Consider the following 19508-nt stretch of genomic DNA (forward strand, 5'->3'; position numbering starts at 1 on the left):
GCATGCATGTATGATGCATCATGTTGTATGCATGCATGCATGTGTGATGCATCATGTTGTATGCATGCATGTGATGTATCATGTATGCGTGCATGTGTGATGCATCATGTTGTATGCATGCACGTGTGATGCATCATCATCATGTTGTATGCATGCACGTGTAATGCATCACGTTGTATGCATGTGTGATGTATCATGTTGTGTGCATGCATGTGTGATGCATCATGTTGTATGCATGCACGTGTGATGCATCATCATCATGTTGTATGCATGCACGTGCAGTGCAACATCATGTTGTATGCATGCATGTGAGGCATCATGTTGTATGCATGTATGTGTGGTGCATCATTTTGTATGCATGCACGTGTGATGTATCATGTTGTATGCATGCACTTGTTATGTATCATGTTGTGTGATGTATCGTGTTGTATGCATGCATGTGTGATGTATCATGTCGTATGCATGCACGTGCGATGTATCGTCCTGTTGTATGCATGCACGTGTGATGTATCATGTTGTACGCATGCACGTGTGATGTATCATGTTGTACGCATGCACGTGTGATGTATCATGTTGTATGCATGCACGTGTGATGCATCATGTATCCATGCACGTGTGATGCATCATGTTGAATGCATGCACATGTAATGCATCATGTTGTATGCATGCGCGTGTGATGCATCATGTTGTATGCTTGCATGTTCCAAATAAACTCAAACTCAACTCAACAAATGGTGGCTTCCCAAGTGTCATACATATTTTAATGTTACGTGTAATACATATTGTAGCTCTTTTCTAACAGCTACACAACAGCTAAGCACACAAGCTAGACATAGGTCACACGTGTCCTTCATTAAATGTCTAAAACTACATAATTGTCAACATGAACAAGTATCAAATTAATATAGTTGCATATTACTTACAAATGCATCTCCAAGGCAGAAATGTATTGAAAGTATCTAGTAACAAATGGGTCCGCATGATTCCATTTACAGCGTCAAAACTCCTAAGTTTAACTTAATGAATTATTTCAAGGTGTGACCAAAAACAATATCCACTCCAATTTAAATAAATCTAAAGTTCATTCCTGACGGTTTAAGGAACTCCAGGCGGATCTCATCCACCCCCGGGGCCTTGCCACCAAGGAGCTTTTTAACTACCTCAGCAACCTAGCCCCAGAAATAGGAGAGCCCACCACAGATTTCCCAGGCTCTGCTTCCTCATAGGAAGACATGTTAGTGGGATTGACGAGGTCTTCGAAGTATTCCTTCCACCGATCCACAACATCTGCAGTCGAAGTCAGCAGAACACCATCGGCATCGTACACGGTGTTGATAGTGCACTGTTTCCCCTTCCTGAGGCGGCGGATGGTGGTCCAGAATATTTTTTTCATACGATTTGGAAATTGTTGCTTCAGCATTTTGTGGGTATGGCATCGAACGGAGATGTTTACACGCAGTTTCAAGCACTCTTCATACTTGTCAAATGATGCTACAAATTAGCAGTAATGCTACTTTTTGTAGCAAAGCTTTTGCCGCATAATTGTTCCACATATTACAGTTTGAAGCCAAACCACCGCCAGACGATGGACTCCCTGCTTTTTTTTTTTTGGAATTAATACTTCCTTAATTTGTTACCAGATTGGCACCTTCTTTGTCTCGTATTACCCCCTGCACCACTCCGCTAGCATCACAGCTAATGTTACCCATTCTGCTACCTCTCATGCGAGGACGTATGACGTGACAGTATGTGACGTATGTAAGAAGGTGCGCTTGTCTGTGAGAAGGAGAGACAAGAGAGTAAAAAAAAGTCTGTGTGAGAACGTATACTCATATATCACCATATAGTCATTTTCCATATCACCCAGAGACAAACCCGCAATATATCCATATATTGCCCAGCCCTAATTGCAAATTGACGCTGCTTCAAGAAATACTTGATTGATTTCCACACAGTTTAGCTGGCGGACTTAGGTTTAATAGATAAATCACACTTACACACTTTTTCTTATTGTTTGCTCGCTCGCAAGGTACAAGCTAACAATCGTACTGAGTTGAGACCGCATCCTCCAGATGTCCGACTTCCTCTGCTTGAAAAGCTCTCGTATCACAGATGTAGTGTCATATAAACAAGACATGCTTTGCAAAAGGAGCAAAGTATTCATATTTTTAACAAGAATGGGTGGAAATATTCATAATAAACATCCACGATGTTGATGCCAGTGGCAGTGCTGACTCGCGTCCAACGGAAAATAGTGATGACATCGCGACTATGTTGACACATGGAATTGTTTGCACCTCTGCCCCGCCATGCCTCCAAGCTTTGATTGCAACATTTCAGGACTTATGCAGATCCCAAATAGAAAAAACAGGTACCACTTTGTTGGAAAAGTTGTTTTTGCATTACAGGCTTTCCCTTTTTAATAATAATAATAATGGATTAGATTTATATCACGCTTTTCTATTGTTATATACTCAAAGCGCTCACAGAGAAGTGGGAACCCATCATTTTATTGTACCTCTAATGCCAAACACACACTGATGTTTTTTCTTTGACAACTGGAGCACTTTTGAGGATTTTCTTCACCATAAGATTGTTTAAATCCCCGACTAGTTTGCTGCCAGAAAAAGTCAAAAACATTTTGGTTTTAGGTTGATGGGAAAAACATAATATCTGCTATAATCTTTTCCAGGGGCTACTGCTCCCGCAGACTGCGCCGTTTACGTAAAACCCTGGGGTTCAAGATGGGAAACAGACACAAGTTTGTTGGGAAAAAAATCAATGTTGAAATGCTCTCGGACAGCAGGTAAGGAATCACACATCAGTCATTTGTCCATGGCCAATGATGTCTGACCAAAGGCTCATCCTGTGTCTTTTTCAGGTACCTGCTGCTGGTTTTGATGGAGGCGGAGCGTGCGTGGAGCTACGCCATGCAGCTGAAGCAAGAGGCCAACACAGAGCCACGCAAGCGCTTCCACCTGCTGGCCCGTCTGCGCAAAGCTGCCAAGCACAGCGAGAAGCTGGAGAAGCTTTGTGAGAGCCCCAATGTTGACGCAAAGACTAAGTTGGAAGCGCAGGTACGGTCCAGGCCTCTGTGTGCATTTGTATGTGCTTTTAAAGATTAATTTCCACTAGATCCAAATTAAATTTGTGCTGTCCCATGTTGTTTCTTACCATACCATATATGGTTACGGTTCATTTCAAACATGCACACAGTTACAAAATGATACACTACAATTTTTCAATTCTAAGATCTCCGTATGTAGTAGCAAATCTTATTTAATCCTGCTCCATTTTCTATTCATATCAATTACTAACACATACTCATTCACATCCTGTTACATTTTGTAACACAAGTGGCATCCAACAAAGTGGATGCCAGTGAGACACACAATGAATACATGAAGCGTTAGTACACTGAGACATGGTTTGCACACAGAGGCCCATTTGGGGCGATCTAAAAGTTTGTAAACCGAAAAGTGTGAAAATAGTGGTGTTCGTAAATGGAAGTTCCTATGTGATACAATAGCGTGTGATTTGTGCTGATATTTTATCGGCCAATACTCAAAGCTGCAATATTGGTATGGCATCGAATGTGTAAAAGTTGTACGGTGCTCCCCCCCAAATAGCTTGTAAACGTCTTAAAAATAGTTGTGGTTGCTCACTCTGCTTCCTAGCCATTTGGCAGATAATAGCACTTAAGGATTATGCAGGAACATAATCCAGGCTTCATGGGGTTGAACTGTAGGGTTTAACAGCACCGCCATGTGTTGTATTTTTCAAAAGAAATATGTATACTTTTTAACTTGACTCTGTTCTCCTTTTGGTGTCTTTTTGATGCTCATTTACTGCCGCCTACATGAGTGCATTTTCCAGCTGTTGTCTTTTTTAAAATTGCAGCAGAACAAGTTTACATACTTTTCGGGACATCTTCTGCACATGTTTTTGTTCTTCCAACAATCATTGACAGTTGTGTTTTTAATCTGTAGGCCTACACAGCGTACCTGTCCGGTATGGTAGAGTTTGAACTGCAGGAGTGGAAACGCGCCATGGAAGCTTTCAACAAGTGCAAGTCAGTCTTCTCCTTGTTTTTTTCTGTGATTTGTCTTTATATGTTCACCTAATGTAGTTACATGCAATTATGATGGCCCCAAAATAAAGTTGCACCTCGGTAAACCCGTATATCGAAACAGCATTGCCCATTGACATAAATTGACTTCAAATTAATTGGTACTTGCCGCCCTCCCCCAAAGAAATGGCACAGTAACATCTCTTTTAAAAATAACAAACTTTTAGATAAGAAATGTTGAATAAAACAACAATCTACAAGTATTTTTATGAAGTAATGCAGTAACTCTACTCTATCTCCTTCCAGCTGCTTCTGTCAAACGCACCATCAGCAACTTTTCCTTGTTTTGATGAGTACATATCTGCCATTTAGATGTTATTTTAATGTCTTTGGCTGGTGTTATATACTCCTGCTTTGGTTTAGTTCATCTTTTTCTTCTCAGTAGTCTTCATTCACCTTCTTTGTTCCAATTGTTTAAAAGCAAAGTTATGTCACTTTGCAGTTACGAGCGAGCACATTTTGGTGGGTTTTATGGGGTTCGCTACACTATTGTATCAGCGAAAACTGACCTTGAGTTGCCCTTTTTCCCCCAGGACCATCTACGAGAAGCTGGCCAGTGCGTTCACTGAGGAGCTTGCAGCGTTGTATCGCCAGCGTGTAGATGAAATATCGCCCAACATCCGTTACTGTGCTTACAACATCGGTGAGTGGTTGACCACTGATAACAGACCTGCATGGTGAAATGATGCACTTTATGGGTGTGAGATTTCCTTGCCCTTATGTGGGCATACCGAGGATGTCGTAGTGGTTTGTGTTGTGGTTTATGCAGCCCTTTGAGAAGGGCTATATAAGTAAACATTGATTGATTGATCTGACCCAGGTGACCAGAATGCCATTAATGACCTGATGCAGATGAGACTGACCGGAGGCGGTGGCGGCATGATGGCTGAGAAACTCGAGGTGAGAACATTTCTGACATTATGGAACAGTTTAAGATGCACATGATGCTTTTGGGCAAAGAAAAGAAAAAATGATTTCTGGTTTTCGATTGATTGATTGAAACTTTTATTATTAGATTGTACAGTACAGTACATATTCCGTACAATTGACCACTAAATGGTAACACCCCAATAAGTTTTTTGACTTGTTAAGTTGGGGTCCACCTTCGTCAATTCATAGTACAAATATATACTATCAGCATACTGCAGTCATCACACAAGTTCATCATCAGAGTATATACATTGAATTATTAGCTGGCATGTGGAGGGGGCGTGTAGGGTTAGGTTTGGTTGATATCAGCACTTCAGTCATCAACAATTGCATCATCTGAAAAATTGACATTGAAACAGTGTAGGTCAAGTATTGGACATGGAGAGATCAGAAAGCATAAGTACAAGTATATACATTTGATTATTTACATTTGATTATTTACAATCTGGGGACGAGGGAGGGTGTTAGTCTAGGTTTGTTGTTGCCTGGAGATGTTTTTTTTAGTGCGCTTTTGAAGGAGGATAGAGATGCACTTACTTTTACACCTGTTGGGAGCGCATTCCACATTGATGTGGCATAGAAAGAGAATGAGTTAAGACCTTTGTTAGATGGGAATCTGGGTTTAACGTGGTTTGTGGAGCTCCCCCTGGTGTGGTGGTTATGGCGCTAATTTACGTTAAGGAAGTAGTTTGACATGTACTTGGGTATCAGGGAGGTGTAGCGGGTTTTATAGACTAGGCTCAGTGCAAGTTGTTTGACTCTGTCCTCCACCCTGAGCCAGCCCACTTTGGAGAAGTGGGTAGGAGTGAGGTGTGATCTGGGGTGGAGGTCTAAAAGTAACCTGACTAGCTTGTTCTGGGATGTTTGGAGTCTAGATTTGAGGGGTTTGGAGGTGCTGGGGTACCAGGAGGTGCAAGCCTAATGGAAAAAGGGTTGAATGAGAGTTTCCGCTAGAATCTTCAAGGTGCTTTTGTTGACCAGAGAGGAGATTCTGTAGAGGAATCTCTTTCTTTGGTTAGCCTTTTTGATGACCTTGGTTGCCATTTTATCACAGGAAAGACTGACCTCTAGAATGGAACCTAGGTAGGTGACCTCATCTTTCCTGGTGATGAAAATGTCACCCACTTTTATAGTGAAGTCACTGACTTTAAAGGGGAACATTATCACCAAACCTATGCAAGCGTCAATACATACCTTGATGTTGCAGAAAAAAGACCATGTATTTTTTTAACCGATTTCCGAACTCTTAATGGGTGAATTTTGGTGAATTAGACGCCTTTCTGTTTATCGGTCATGTGGTGATGACGTCAGAACATGACGTCTCCGAGGTAACACACCCGCCATTTTCATTTTCAAAACATTACAAACACCAGGTCTCAGCTCTGTTATTTTCCGTTTTTTCGACTATTTTTTGGAACTTTGGAGATATCATGCTTCGTCGGTGTGTTGTCGGAGGGTGTAACAACACTAACAGAGAGGGATTCAAGCTGCACCACTGGCCCGAAAATGCAAAAGTGTCTGCCGCCAGACCCCCATTGAATGTGCCAGTGTCTCCACATTTTTCCGGCGATGCTAAGACGGACATGGCACAGAGATGTATGGATAACCTGCAGATGCATTTGCAACGATTAAGTCAACGAAATCACGAAGGTGAGTTTTGTTGATGTTGTTCACTTATGTGCTAATCAGATGTATTTGGTCCCGGCATGACTGCCAGCTAATCGATGCTAACATGCTACGCTAATCGATGCTAACATGCTATTTACGCTAGCTGTTTGTACATTTGAAACTAGATACCCACATTTAATGCAAAACAAACACTTACCAATCGACGGATTTAAGTGGCTCCAGTGTCACAAGATGCGAAAGTCCTGATCGTTTGGTCCGCACATTTTACCGGCGATGCTAATAAGGCAACCATGCTATGGGCCACTTCATTAGGTACACCCATGCTATGGCCGAATAGCGTCAATAGCTATTAGATCAATAGCTTTAATTTCTTCTTTAATTTCGTTTTCGCTATCTGCCTCCATACTCCGACCATCTGTTTCAATACATGCGTAATCTGTTGAATCGCTTAAGCCGCTGAAATCCGAGTCTGAATCCGAGCTAATGTCGCTATATCTTGCTGTGCTATCCGCCATGTTGTTTGTATTGGCAGCCCTGTATGACGTCACAGGCAAATGAATAGTGGTTTCGAAGACAGCGAAAATAAGGCACTTTAAAGCTTTATTTAGGGATATTCCGGGACCGGTAAAATTTTGAAAAAAAATACAACAAGCCACTGGGAACGGATTTTTATTGTTTTTAACCCTTTTGAAATTGTGATAATGTTCCCCTTTAAGAAGGTTGATGTGGGACCCAAATAGGATAGATTCCGTTTTAGTTTATAAGTGTATGGATAGCCAGGTGCAAATACTAAGGAGTTCAGCACTGAGGATTTGTTCCACCTGTGACTTGTCCTTGCCGGATACCAGCAGGGCAGAGTCATCTGCAAGCAGGAACAATTCACAGTGGCATGCTGATGGCATGTCATTTACGTATATTAGGAACAGTAAAGGTCCTAGTATACTGCCTTGGGGGACTCCACAGCTTACTGAGAGGGGAGGGACACCTCTACCACCTGTTTCCTCCCCTCCAAGTAAGATTGCATCCAGCTCCATGAGGTTTTATCAAATCCAATTGCTGTGAGCTTATCCAACAGTATAGCGTGGTTAACTGTGTCAAAGGCCTTCTGAAGGTCCAGCATGACCATGCCGCAGTACTGTATTTTTCGGACTATAAGTCGCAGTTTGTTTTTTTTATAGTTTGGCCGGGGGTGTGACTTATACTCAGGAGCGACTTATGTGTGAAATTATTAACACATTACCATAAAATATCATATAATATATTTTAGCTCATTGACGTAAGAGACTAGACGTATAAGATTTCATGGGATTTATGGATTAGGAGTGACAGATTGTTTGGTAAAGGTATAGCATGTTCCATATGTTATAGTTATTTGAATGACTCTTACCATGATATGTTAGGTTAACATAGCAGTTGGTTATTTATGCCTCATATAACGTACACTTTATTCAGCCTGTTGTTCACTATTCTTTATTTATTTTAAATTGCCTTTCAAATGTTTAGTCTTGGTGTTGGGTTTTATCAAATACATTTCCCCCAAAAATGCGACTTATACTCCAGTGCGACTTATATATGTTTTTTTTCCTTCTTTATTGTGCATTTTTGGCAGGTGTGACTTGTACTCCGGAGCGATTTATACTCCGAAAAATACGGTATTTGCCCGCATCCACCTCATGTTTGATGTGGTCGCTCAGATAGAGAAGGCATGTGTCAGTGGAGTGCTTAGTTCTGAAGCCGTATTGGAATTTGTACATTAGTTTTTTAGTGGCAAGGTAACTATCAACCTGTTCATAAACAATTTTTTACATTACCATCAAAGTGGAACTGAGAATAGAAACAGGTCGGTAGTTACCAGGTTCTAATTTGCTTCATTTTTTAAAAAGGGGAGTTGTTCTTGCTATCTTGAAATCTTTTGGTACTTGGCCTTGTTTAACTGAGAGGTTTATTATGTGTGTGATTTTTGGGGCAATGGTGGTGGCAGAGTCCATGAGGAATCTGGAGGGGATATTGTCAAGGCCGGTGACCTTGTTTAGGTGGAGCGCGCTCAATTTATTAAGCACCTCGTTAGCTGAGACCATTTCAAATTTGAAATCGTTGTTGGATACTCCTAGCTTTCTGTAGTAGGCTTTAATGTGTTCTACACCAAAGCGACCAGAGTGGTGGGACAGCTTATTAACGAGAGTTGTGGCTATGCTGGTGGAAAAGGTGTTAAGTCTGCTTGTAAAGAGGATGTTGATGTTGGTGAGTCTGGTTTTAAGTTTCTGACTGCACCCAGAAAGCTGCTTGTTGAGGATTTTCCAGAGCTCACGTGGCTTATTTGTGTTTTCCTCTATTTTGTCGTTAATGTCTTTTTTTTTTTAAGGATTTAGTCAGGTTGGTTGTCTTATTTCCTAATTTATTGCATTGTTACATGGAGATGCCCTTAAAATGTTAAATCTTGGAGGGGAAAAAAGTTTTTTTTTTTTTTAATACATTTTTTAAAAATTGGAAATCGATTGAGTAAGAATTACAAATCAAATGTGAATTGATTTTATTGTACACCCATATTAAAAATACTGGGCGTGTGAATATTTGGGCACCTAATGATCCGATCCAATTCCGAATGAATTCTGATTCAATTAAGAATCAATTCTCGATTTAAGACAATTCTCAAGTTGGTTTCTCACAATTTTTTTATTTGGTATAACAATTATAATGGAACTCGTTTTTAAAACACGTTACAGTTTAGAAATTCTCTTTCTGGTTGAATTGAATTTTAAATATTGATTCTTAAAAAAATAGATTTTTTTTAATCAGCTTTTGAAGGTGTATTAGAGTAATTAGATTAGGGAAAAACACAAACTGGATTTAAATTGCTTTTTTGTGAACCCTTACTAAATACTAGTAGTGTGAATCTCTGGGGAGCTCAAGATTTGATCTGATTCCTGGTGTGATGATTGGAATCAGAATCGATTCCAGATTCAACATGATCTTCGATTCAAATCGATTCTCGCAATTTGTTTGGTGTAATAATTACTATTAAACTTTCTGAAAACGGGTTACAGATTAGAAAATATCTTTCTGGTTGCATGGAGATGGTCCAAAACATATTTTTTTAAATTGATTTTTACAATTGTTTTAATTGATTTTGAAAATTTTGAATCGATTTAGATGAAAAAGAATTTAAATTCAAATGTGACTCACCCAAGACTAATTTGCCTGTAAATATCTGTTTTTGTGTATGGTAAAGATGAGGTGAAGGGTCTCATTAACGTCATTATTCTTCCCAGTCCCTGATAACTCAAGCCAGAACCAAGCAGGCGGCCACCATGAGTGAGGTGGAGTGGCGAGGACGAAGTGTGCCTGTCAAGATTGACAAGGCCCGAATCTTCCTTTTGGGTCTGGCAGACAATGAGGCTGCCATCGCTCAGGTCAGTATCTTCTCCAACTCAGGAATTTGTTTACCTGACACTATTTTCAACTCAAAACAGATTAAAACTGTCATTTCGGACATTGTTATACACAGCAAGGCCTGAAAACCAAACCAAACATTTTTTTTTACATTGGTATTGTTTACGTGTAAAAGATGAAAACAGGTACAATACATGCAAAAATGAAATGTCCACATCTCTGTGGTTTTTTATTAGGCTATGTTCACATTGCAGGGTATGATTTGATCTTTTATTCACTACACTGCTACTTTGACAAAGGGAGTTGCATTGCTTACCCAAACACATGCGAAAGAAGCATAAAGCAGAATACGTCCTTTGCGAAGGAACATCGCCAACTAATGGTATGGTATGCGTATTTTGCTGTATTTTTACTGTGTATTCATTCAATTCCCAGTACTTATGAACAGTACTAGGAAAAACGCTGTATTGTAATAACTTGGTACTTTTACTAATAACGAGTGATTTGAATAATTACATGCATAGTCCCCTGATATGTCTGCCAACAAGGTGACTCTCATGGCTAATTGGACTTGGATCGCAAGCTCAGGTCTGATCATCCTGTAGCTGGCCGGCTCTGGAGAGGGTGTATAGTGTTAAAGGCCGAAACACCCAGTGACCCAGAGGAACACTACTGATGATGCGCACCCGTAAATTATTTTATCCTTCAGGTCTTCCATTCACGTTCACTGTTCACCTACAAGGCCACCAAGTGTATGTGCTCACAAAGGATGCAAACACCTCATTCTGTTTTTAATTCGTTTTAGGAGTCTTTTTACATGTTTTTAGGAGTATTTTTTACGTGTTTTAGGAGTTTTTTACGTGTTTTAGGAGTCTTAATGTGTTTTAGGAGTCTTACTATGTGTTTTAGGAGTCTTACTATGTGTTTTAGGAGTCTTACTATGTGTTTTAGGAGTCTTACTATGTGTTTTAGGAGTCTTACTATGTGTTTTAGGAGTCTTACTATGTGTTTTAGGAGTCTTGTTATGTGCTTTAGGAGTGATTTACGTTTTAGATGTCACTGTGCATCTCCGGAGTCATTTTATGTCTTTTGGAGTCCTTTTTAATGTTTTAGAAGTTGGTTGTTGTGTTTTTAAATGTTTTGCTAGTCATTTTAATGTGTTAAGTCATTTTATGCATTTGTGTTTTGCACAAGAGGTAGAACATCTCACTGTGTTTTCTGGAATCTAGGTATGTCACAGCGCCGTGACAGATGCGTTTGATGTAACATGGCACGCTACTTTTGATGTCGTTATGTCACCAAGACAGCGTCAGAAGCACAGCAAGTTCAATACTGGAAGTCATTTTTTACTAATGAAAGCAACAAGCAGCACCACTCTAAAATGAAAGCGATATTAAATTGTATGAGGCAACATCACACAGCAGACAACGTGTAGTACACACACACACACACACACACTCCCTCTACTACCAGGGAATAATGAACAACAATCAATGATTGAAGTGACAAGCTTGCAATCCTACAACACCACCTTTGTTGACATGAGACAAGGCAGCCATCGAAGCAAATTCAATCTCTTTAACGAGCGCTAAAATAATCCAGTGATAAGATTCAACAGTGCCGCAATCGCTGCCGGTGTTCTGGCAAAGCTTGGAGGCGACGTGCCGCTGCAGAGCTCACAAACACAGCTGAGGTCAAATGCTGCTGTGAGCGGGCTCTTGCTGACGACACACACACTTTTCTCTCATGAAACTTCTCTCGGCTGCATATGCTGGCTATTTCAGTGTTTGTTTCATTGTTATTTACTAAGACTCATTTTTAGAACACTGCTTACGAATAGTGTGTAAACAGTGTTGGGAAGTCAAACCCATTCTATTCTCTATTAGCAGAATATTTTTTAGGCTTGTTTCCCTTATAGCAGGGGTGTCAAACTCATTTTAGATCGGGAGGCCACATGGAGAAAAATCTACTCCCAAGTGGGCCGGACTGGTAAAATCCCTGTACGATAACTTAAAACTTCAGATTGTTTTCTGTGTTCAAAAATAGAAGAAGCACATTCTGAAAATGTACAAATTATAATGTTGTTGTCTTTTTACACTTACATGTTGCGGTACATAGTATTCTATCTTTATTTGTCGTTATTTATATTTTCGGAATGAATGATGTGATAATGTTCATCAGTCAACTCAATGGTGTTCATTTTCAATCTTACAAGATAAAATCCATCCATCCATCCATTTTCTACCGCTTATTCCCTTTCGGGGTCGCGGGGGGCGCTGGCGCCTATCTCAGCTACAATCGGGCGGAAGGCAGGGTAAAATATCAAAATCAAATTACAGTATGCCATGTATGTAGGTTGATCATTTTCCTCGATTGATGTACTAATATGTGGTTTATTTTGTACATATGTACCATCATCGAGAGATACATCCATCCATCCATTTTCTACCGCTTATTCCCTTTTGGGGCTGCGGGGGGCGCTGGCGCCTATCTCAGCTACAATCGGGCGGGAGCGGGGTACACCCTGGACAAGTCGCCACCTCATCGCAGGGCCAACACAGATAGACGGACAACATTCACACACTAGGGTCAATTTAGTGTTGCCAATCAACCTATCCCCAGGTGCATGTCTTTGGAAGTGGGAGGAAGCCGGAGTACCCGGAGGGAACCCACACATTCACGGGGAGAACATGCAAACTCCACACAGAAAGATCCCGGGCCTGGGATTGAACCCAGGACTGCAGGACCTTCGTATTGTGAGGCAGACGCACTAACCCCTCTGCCACTGTGAAGCCTCCAGAGATACAAAGAAATGCTATTGCAACATCCAGTAGACACATGTAGAAGAGCTGTTTCTTTCATTCAAAAATTTCAGGTTAATTTGTATACTTAGCAAAATCATCCCGCGGGCCGGATAAAACCTGTTCGAGGGCCGTACGTTTGACATCCCTGCCTTATAGGATGTTACCCGTTCTGTATGTATGATTCACTTATTTGAATTATTTAGTGTGATTTTTTTTTTTTTATTATTTTTTTTTTTTCCTCTCCCTCACCTGACCCATGAATTAACCCCAATTCTTCCTGTATTTCCTCAGTGGGAAGGACTTACTTTTTCAAGCTTTTGTTTGAAATAGCCCTTGAGTGTGTGGTTATAGCGGCACCTGTTACTTTCATACAGTTCAAACCAGTTTACACGTGGAAAGCCACCAAAATATGTTAACGCCTCAAGTAACATTCCGTTACACCACACGTGTCAAACTCAAGGCCGGGGGCCAGATCTGTCCCGCCACCTCATTTTTATGTGACCAGCAAAAGCTTCGAAATAATGTTTACCTTGTCTTACTAAATGTATTTGTTCTTTCCATTTTGACATTGGGCTTCACGGTGGCAGAGGGGTTAGTGCGTCTGCCTCACAATACGAAGTTCCTGCAGTCCTGGGTTCAAATCCAGGCTCGGGATCTTTCTGTGAGGAGTTTGCATGTTCTCCCCGTGAATGCGTGGGTTCCCTCCGGGTACTCCGGCTTCCTCCCACTTCCAAAGACATGCACCTGGGGATAGGTTGATTGGCAACACTAAATTGGCCCTAGTGTGTGAATGTGAGTGTGAATGTTGTCTGTCTATCTGTGTTGGCCCTGCGATGAGGTGGCGGCTTGTCCAGGGTGTACCCCGCCTTCCGCCCGATTGTAGCTGAGATAGACGCCAGCGCCCCCCGCGACCCCAAAGGGAATAAGCGGTAGGAAATGGATGGATGGAAGTACTGCCTGCAATTGCATATCTTTAAAACTTCAATTTTGTCTGTGTAAATAAAAATTGTTACTTAGATATCTGCTTTACTTATGATTTTAAAGCAAGTTATCCATCAAATTGTACACTGTAAAAAAAAAAAAAAATTTTTTTTGGGGGGGGCGAGCGAGCAGATGTTTTTTTACAGTGAAATTGTATTAGTTTTTTACAGCGTACCTAAAAGATACAATCTCAAATGCATTGGCAGTTATGTAATATGAGAGGAATCCTTATACATTTATATTGATATATTACTCTGTGTTACAAGGGCAACCATAACTGCGATGTGGCCCTCCAAGACAAGGAGTTGGGCACGCCTTGTCTTTGTGCAATCCCCATAATACCATCCTTGTGTATTAGTGTAGTTTTCTAAACATTCAAGTGGTGTCACTGTCCTCGTTTTTGTCCGCTGCGGTGAATCAAAACCACCTGAAGTCATTCCTCCTGTTTTTTTGAAGAGCACATCTTGCGGGCACGCCCATCACACCCTGTGGCATGCGGTCCCACTCATCGCACAACTACATTCTGTACATATTGGTACACGCATGACTGCACCCAGCTGCTGCGTGACACACAAGTGCGGTCATTTAACGACCTTTGTTTCATTTGGAAAACCAGAGGTGATGACAGTGCTCGTTGCAGATAGCTCTGCGGGAATCAGAGCGTGTCACATGGACACTCTTAGGCACTTCTGTCTTTTTTACACGAGGTAGTCCTCTGGTGTTTGGCCGTAACCTGCGCCATCCTAGTCACTGCCGTTGTGTCCTTGGGCAGGACACTTTACCCACCTGCTCCCAGTGCAACCCACACTGGTTTAAATGTAACTTAGATATTGGGTGTCACTATGTAAAGCGCTTTGAGTCACTTGAGAAAAGCGCTATATAAATATAATTCACTTCATTTCACTTCACTGTAGTGAAGGCTCCTTTTTCCTCATTGGTCTACAGCATGAACCACAGAATGAGTAACAGGTAGACCCGGTTGTGCAGGGTGTCGCCAGGGTGTTGGCACTGAGTGTGTGGCGTAAAGTAGCTTTATCCCCTTACGCCGCGTCGCACAAATATTACTTTTTTAACATGAGCTTTAGTGCAACAAATACAGTACCCTATTTTTCGGACTATAAGTCGCATTTTTTTTTCATAGTTTTGCCGGGGGTGCGACTTATACTCAGGAGCGACTTATGTGTGGAATTATTAACACATTACCGTAAAATATCAAATAAAATTATTTAGCTCATTCACGTAAGAGACTAGATGTATTAGATTTCATGGGATTTATGGATTAGGAGTGACGGATTGTTTGGTAAAGGTATAGCATGTTCTATATGTTATAGTTATTTGAATGACTATTACCATTTGGTGGCCGCGGGATTGGGTCTCTGCTTTTTGCAGATAATGTGGTCCTGATGGCTTCATCTGACCGGGATCTTCAGCTCTCGCTGGATCGGTTCGCAGCAGAGTGTGAAGCGACCGGAATGAGAATCAGCACCTCCAAGTCCGAGTCCATGGTTCTCGCCCGGAAAAGGGTGGAGTGCCATCTCCGGGTTGGGGAGGAGACCCTGCCCCAAGTGGAGGAGTTCAAGTACCTAGGAGTCTTGTTCACGAGTGGGGGAAGAGTGGCTCGTGAGATCGACAGGCGGATCGGTGCGGCGTCTTCAGTAATGCGGACGTTGTATCGATCCGTTGCGGGGAAGAAGGAGCTGAGCCGGAAGGCAAAGCTCTCAATTTACCGATCGATCTACGTTCCCATCCTCACCTATGGTCATGAGCTTTGGGTCATGACCGAAAGGATAAGATCACGGGTACAAGCGGCCCAAATGAGTTTCCTCCGCCGTGTGGCGGGTCTCTCCCTTAGAGATAGGGTGAGAAGCTCTGCCATCCGGGAGGAACTCAAAGTAAAGCCGCTGCACCTCCACATCGAGAGGAGCCAGATGAGGTGGTTCGGGCATCTGGTCAGGATGCCACCCGAACGCCTCCCTAGGGAGGTGTTTAGGGCACGTCCAACCGGTAGGAGGCCACGGGGAAGACCCAGGACACGTTGGGAAGACTATGTCTCCCGGCTGGCCTGGGAACGCCTCGGGATCCCCCGGGAAGAACTAGACGAAGTGGCTGGTGAGAGGGAAGTCCGGGCTTCCCTGCTTAGGCTGCTGCCCCCGCGACCCGACCTCGGATAAGCGGAAGATGATGGATGGATGGATGGATGGATATTACCATAATATGTTAGGTTAACATAGCAGGCACCTTCTCAGTTGCTTATTTTTGCCTCATATAACGTACACTTATTCAGCCTGTTGTTCACTATTCTTTATCTATTTTAAATTGCCTTTCTAATGTCTATTCTTGGTGTTGGGTTTAATCAAATAAATATCCCCCAAAAATGCGACTTATACTCCAGTGCGACTTATGTATGTTTTTTTCCTTCTTTATTATGCATTTTCGGCAGGAGCGACTTATACTCCGAAAAATACGGTAAATGATGGGTTCTTTTTCTATGGACGAAGCGTTATCCAAGTATTTGGGAGGTGATCAGAGAGATTTGAACCTTAAAAGAGAGTATGCATAATGATAAGCTGAGCAGGAATGCATCAGCAGCCTGCTGGACCACATACCATCACCTCCTCTTCCCTTTTTACCTTTTTCATTAATGCATTCCTGCTTTGATCCCAGCACTTTCAATCTACTGTGATAGACTTATGAGTTTAAAGACGTTGAAATATAATGATGGTGTGTCATGTGTTGGTAAAAGGGTGGAGTGATACCGGAACCATAGACCAGCATTTAACATAGTATGGCGACTTTTTTCATAGTCGGCTAGTCATTGATTATCTTAACGATTTGTCGACGAGTCGCATTTTGGAGTGTAAATATATTCAGTAGCTCTAATTTAGCCATTGGCTTTTTAATTAATTTTAAGATATTTTACTAATTACTTCAGAAGTATCAATATTGTAACTGTGCTCCTCATTAAGCTGTTACAATGTACAAAACTAACTGTTGAACTGTCGATTTAAAAGTGCTTTTTTAAATGAAAACAAAGGGAAGTAAGATAGTAGCAATAAAAACAATCATCCCATCCATCCATCCATCCATTTTTTACCGCTTGTCCCTTTTGGGGTTGCGGGGGCTGCTGGAGCCTATCTCAGCTGCATTCTGGGGGTAGGCGGGGTACACCCTGGACAAGTCGCCACCTCATCACAAACAAATCTATCAAATTTCTTCAAAAAGAAACAAGCATCTTGTGATGATAATGTTTGAACATTTTAGCTATCTAGTAGATTGTACTTTGTATGTGTGTACCGCATATATGCGTGTGTATGTATATATGTGTGTGCATGTAAAAATGGTAACGGTTACACTTTTATAGCGCTTTTTTTACCTGTAAGGTACTCAAAGCGGGGGCTTCACGGTGGAAGAGGGGTTAGTGCGTCTGCCTCACAATACGAAGGTCCTGCAGTCCTGGGTTCAAATCCAGGCTCGGGATCTTTCTGTGTGGAGTTTGCATGTTCTCCCCGTGAATGCGTGGGTTCCCTCCGGGTACTCCGGCTTCCTCCCACTTCCAAAGACATGCACCTGGGGATAGGTTGATTGGCAACACTAAATTGGCCCTAGTGTGTGAATGTGAGTGTGAATGTTGTCTGTCTATCTGTGTTGGCCCTGCGATGAGGTGGCGACTTGTCCGGGGTGTACCCCGCCTTCCGCCCGATTGTAGCTGAGATAGGCGCCAGTGCCCCCCGCGACCCCAAAAAGGAATAAGCGGTAGGAAATGGATGGTACTCAAAGCGCTTTGACACTATTTCCCACATTCATTCTCATGTATTTATATATGCTTTTATGTATGTATAAAATGTTCCCACACTTAAAAGGTTTTAATGTGCTGACTTGCCTCAGTTGGGGAGAAAAACCGCGAGGGATGACGTCACTGACTATTGTTGACAAATGAGTTTGTCTGCGAGAAATTTTTTTCTGGACAATGTCAATGAATCCTTGCATCCCTACAACATAGACAATGGCCTCCCATATTCTTTTGCTTATTAAACCCATTTGTTTTGAACCATTCTTATTGTTTTAAAGGCACTACTTTGTCAAAGTCATCGGGTGTTAGTGTAGCATGTTTACTTTTTTTAATCTGTGTTCCAAATCCCAGTAAATCAAATGTTTTCTTGTATGCTGTCCTGAGAAGGCGGCGAATGAGGACACCAAAGAGCATCTGTATGAGACGCTGCTGGCCGAGTGCAGGGACACCATCCAAGCTGTGCGAGAGGAGCTCAAGACTGAAGCGGTACGATACACACACCTGCAAGTTGACATCCTGCTAATCCTAAATTGTAACAATAGTAGGAATGGGATTGTTTTTTTCTTTCTTCGATTTTTTTTTTTATTGCTTGTTGCCATTCTAGAAGCAGCGAGAGAGAAGCTCTGATGCTGACAATGGCAAAGTGTCCAACATGCAGTTCCTGCACAGGTACTTGCTTTGAGTTCATTCTACTTCATCATATTTTTGTTGTTTTTTTACTGCCTTTTTAATAGCATAGATGTTTTGAGGGCTTCTAAGGTTTTGGTGGTGTCTTCTCCCAGCTACCTGACCTTCATCAAGCTGTGCACGCTGGTGAAGAGGAACGAGAGCATGGCGCACACGCTGCAGGCCAAGCTAAAGGAACCTGAGGTGGACGAGAACAAGAGGGGCCCCCGCCCACAGGACCTCATCCGACTGTATGACATCATCCTGCAGGTAAGCGTATTTGGAAACAACCGCACAAGAGTGTGTACCCATTTTTAGTACATGATCTTCTCAAGGTGAAATACTATATAAAAAAACATAGATAGACTTGAGAGGAGTTAATTCTGTCAGGCTCGCTGATAGTAGTGTTATTGTATGGGGCTGCATGAGTGCTGATGGCACTGGAAAAGCTGCGGTTCATTAATTGCCGGAATATACTGTGGCATTGTGAAGCTGGGCATGAGCCCATTTATTTGGGAAAGTGGACCGCATTTTCCTAAACGATAACGCAGTCAAAAACCTTCCGAGATGTTGTTTTGGACAAATGATGTGTTCTTACATGGGCTGTGTGATGACTTTTCCTTGCAAAGTCAATATAGTTTGATTTCTATTCAACATTGACCGATTGTCTGAGCCATTGTTTGGCATTTTGACGGATGTTGGTATTGGCTGTTTTTTTTTATATCAGCAGATACAATATATACACATATGATAGCAGTATTTAAATACAAATGAGTCAAGTAGATAGTAATAGCCACTGCTTAAAGGGGAACATTATCCCCAAACCTATGCAAGCGTCAATATATACCTTGATGTTGCAGAAAAAAGACCATGTATTTTTTTAACCGATTTCCGAACTCTAAATGAGTGAATTTTGGCAAATTAAACGCCTTTCTGTTTATCGGTCTTTTACCGATGACGTCAGAACGTGACGTCACCGAGGTAACACACCCGCCATTTTCATTTTCACATTACAAACACCAGGTCACAGCTCTGTTATTTTCCGTTTTTTCGACTATTTTTTGGAACCTTGGAGACATGCCTGGTCAGTGTGTTGTCAGAGGGTGTAACAACACTAACAGGAAGGGATTCAAGTTGCACCACTGGCAAAAAATCTGCCACCAGACCCCCGTTGAATGTACCAAAGTGT

At 41.8% G+C, this 19508-nt stretch overlaps 1 protein-coding gene across 2 annotated transcripts in view; it reads left to right on the plus strand.

Moving 5' to 3' along the window:
* Nucleotides 1-19508, plus strand: part of srp68 (signal recognition particle 68) — a 31918-nt gene that overhangs the window by 3614 nt on the left and 8796 nt on the right. For both annotated transcript variants that reach the window (XM_061881090.1, XM_061881091.1), the window contains exons 3-11: nucleotides 2693-2806; nucleotides 2882-3077; nucleotides 3990-4072; nucleotides 4663-4772; nucleotides 4950-5029; nucleotides 9958-10098; nucleotides 18041-18139; nucleotides 18258-18322; nucleotides 18436-18589. In XM_061881090.1, coding sequence (XP_061737074.1) covers nucleotides 2693-2806; nucleotides 2882-3077; nucleotides 3990-4072; nucleotides 4663-4772; nucleotides 4950-5029; nucleotides 9958-10098; nucleotides 18041-18139; nucleotides 18258-18322; nucleotides 18436-18589 — 1042 coding nt within the window. The remainder of the gene's footprint in view (nucleotides 1-2692; nucleotides 2807-2881; nucleotides 3078-3989; nucleotides 4073-4662; nucleotides 4773-4949; nucleotides 5030-9957; nucleotides 10099-18040; nucleotides 18140-18257; nucleotides 18323-18435; nucleotides 18590-19508) is intronic.

This window comes from Nerophis ophidion, linkage group LG20 (assembly GCF_033978795.1).
Source record: "Nerophis ophidion isolate RoL-2023_Sa linkage group LG20, RoL_Noph_v1.0, whole genome shotgun sequence".
Lineage (NCBI taxonomy): Eukaryota > Metazoa > Chordata > Actinopteri > Syngnathiformes > Syngnathidae > Nerophis > Nerophis ophidion.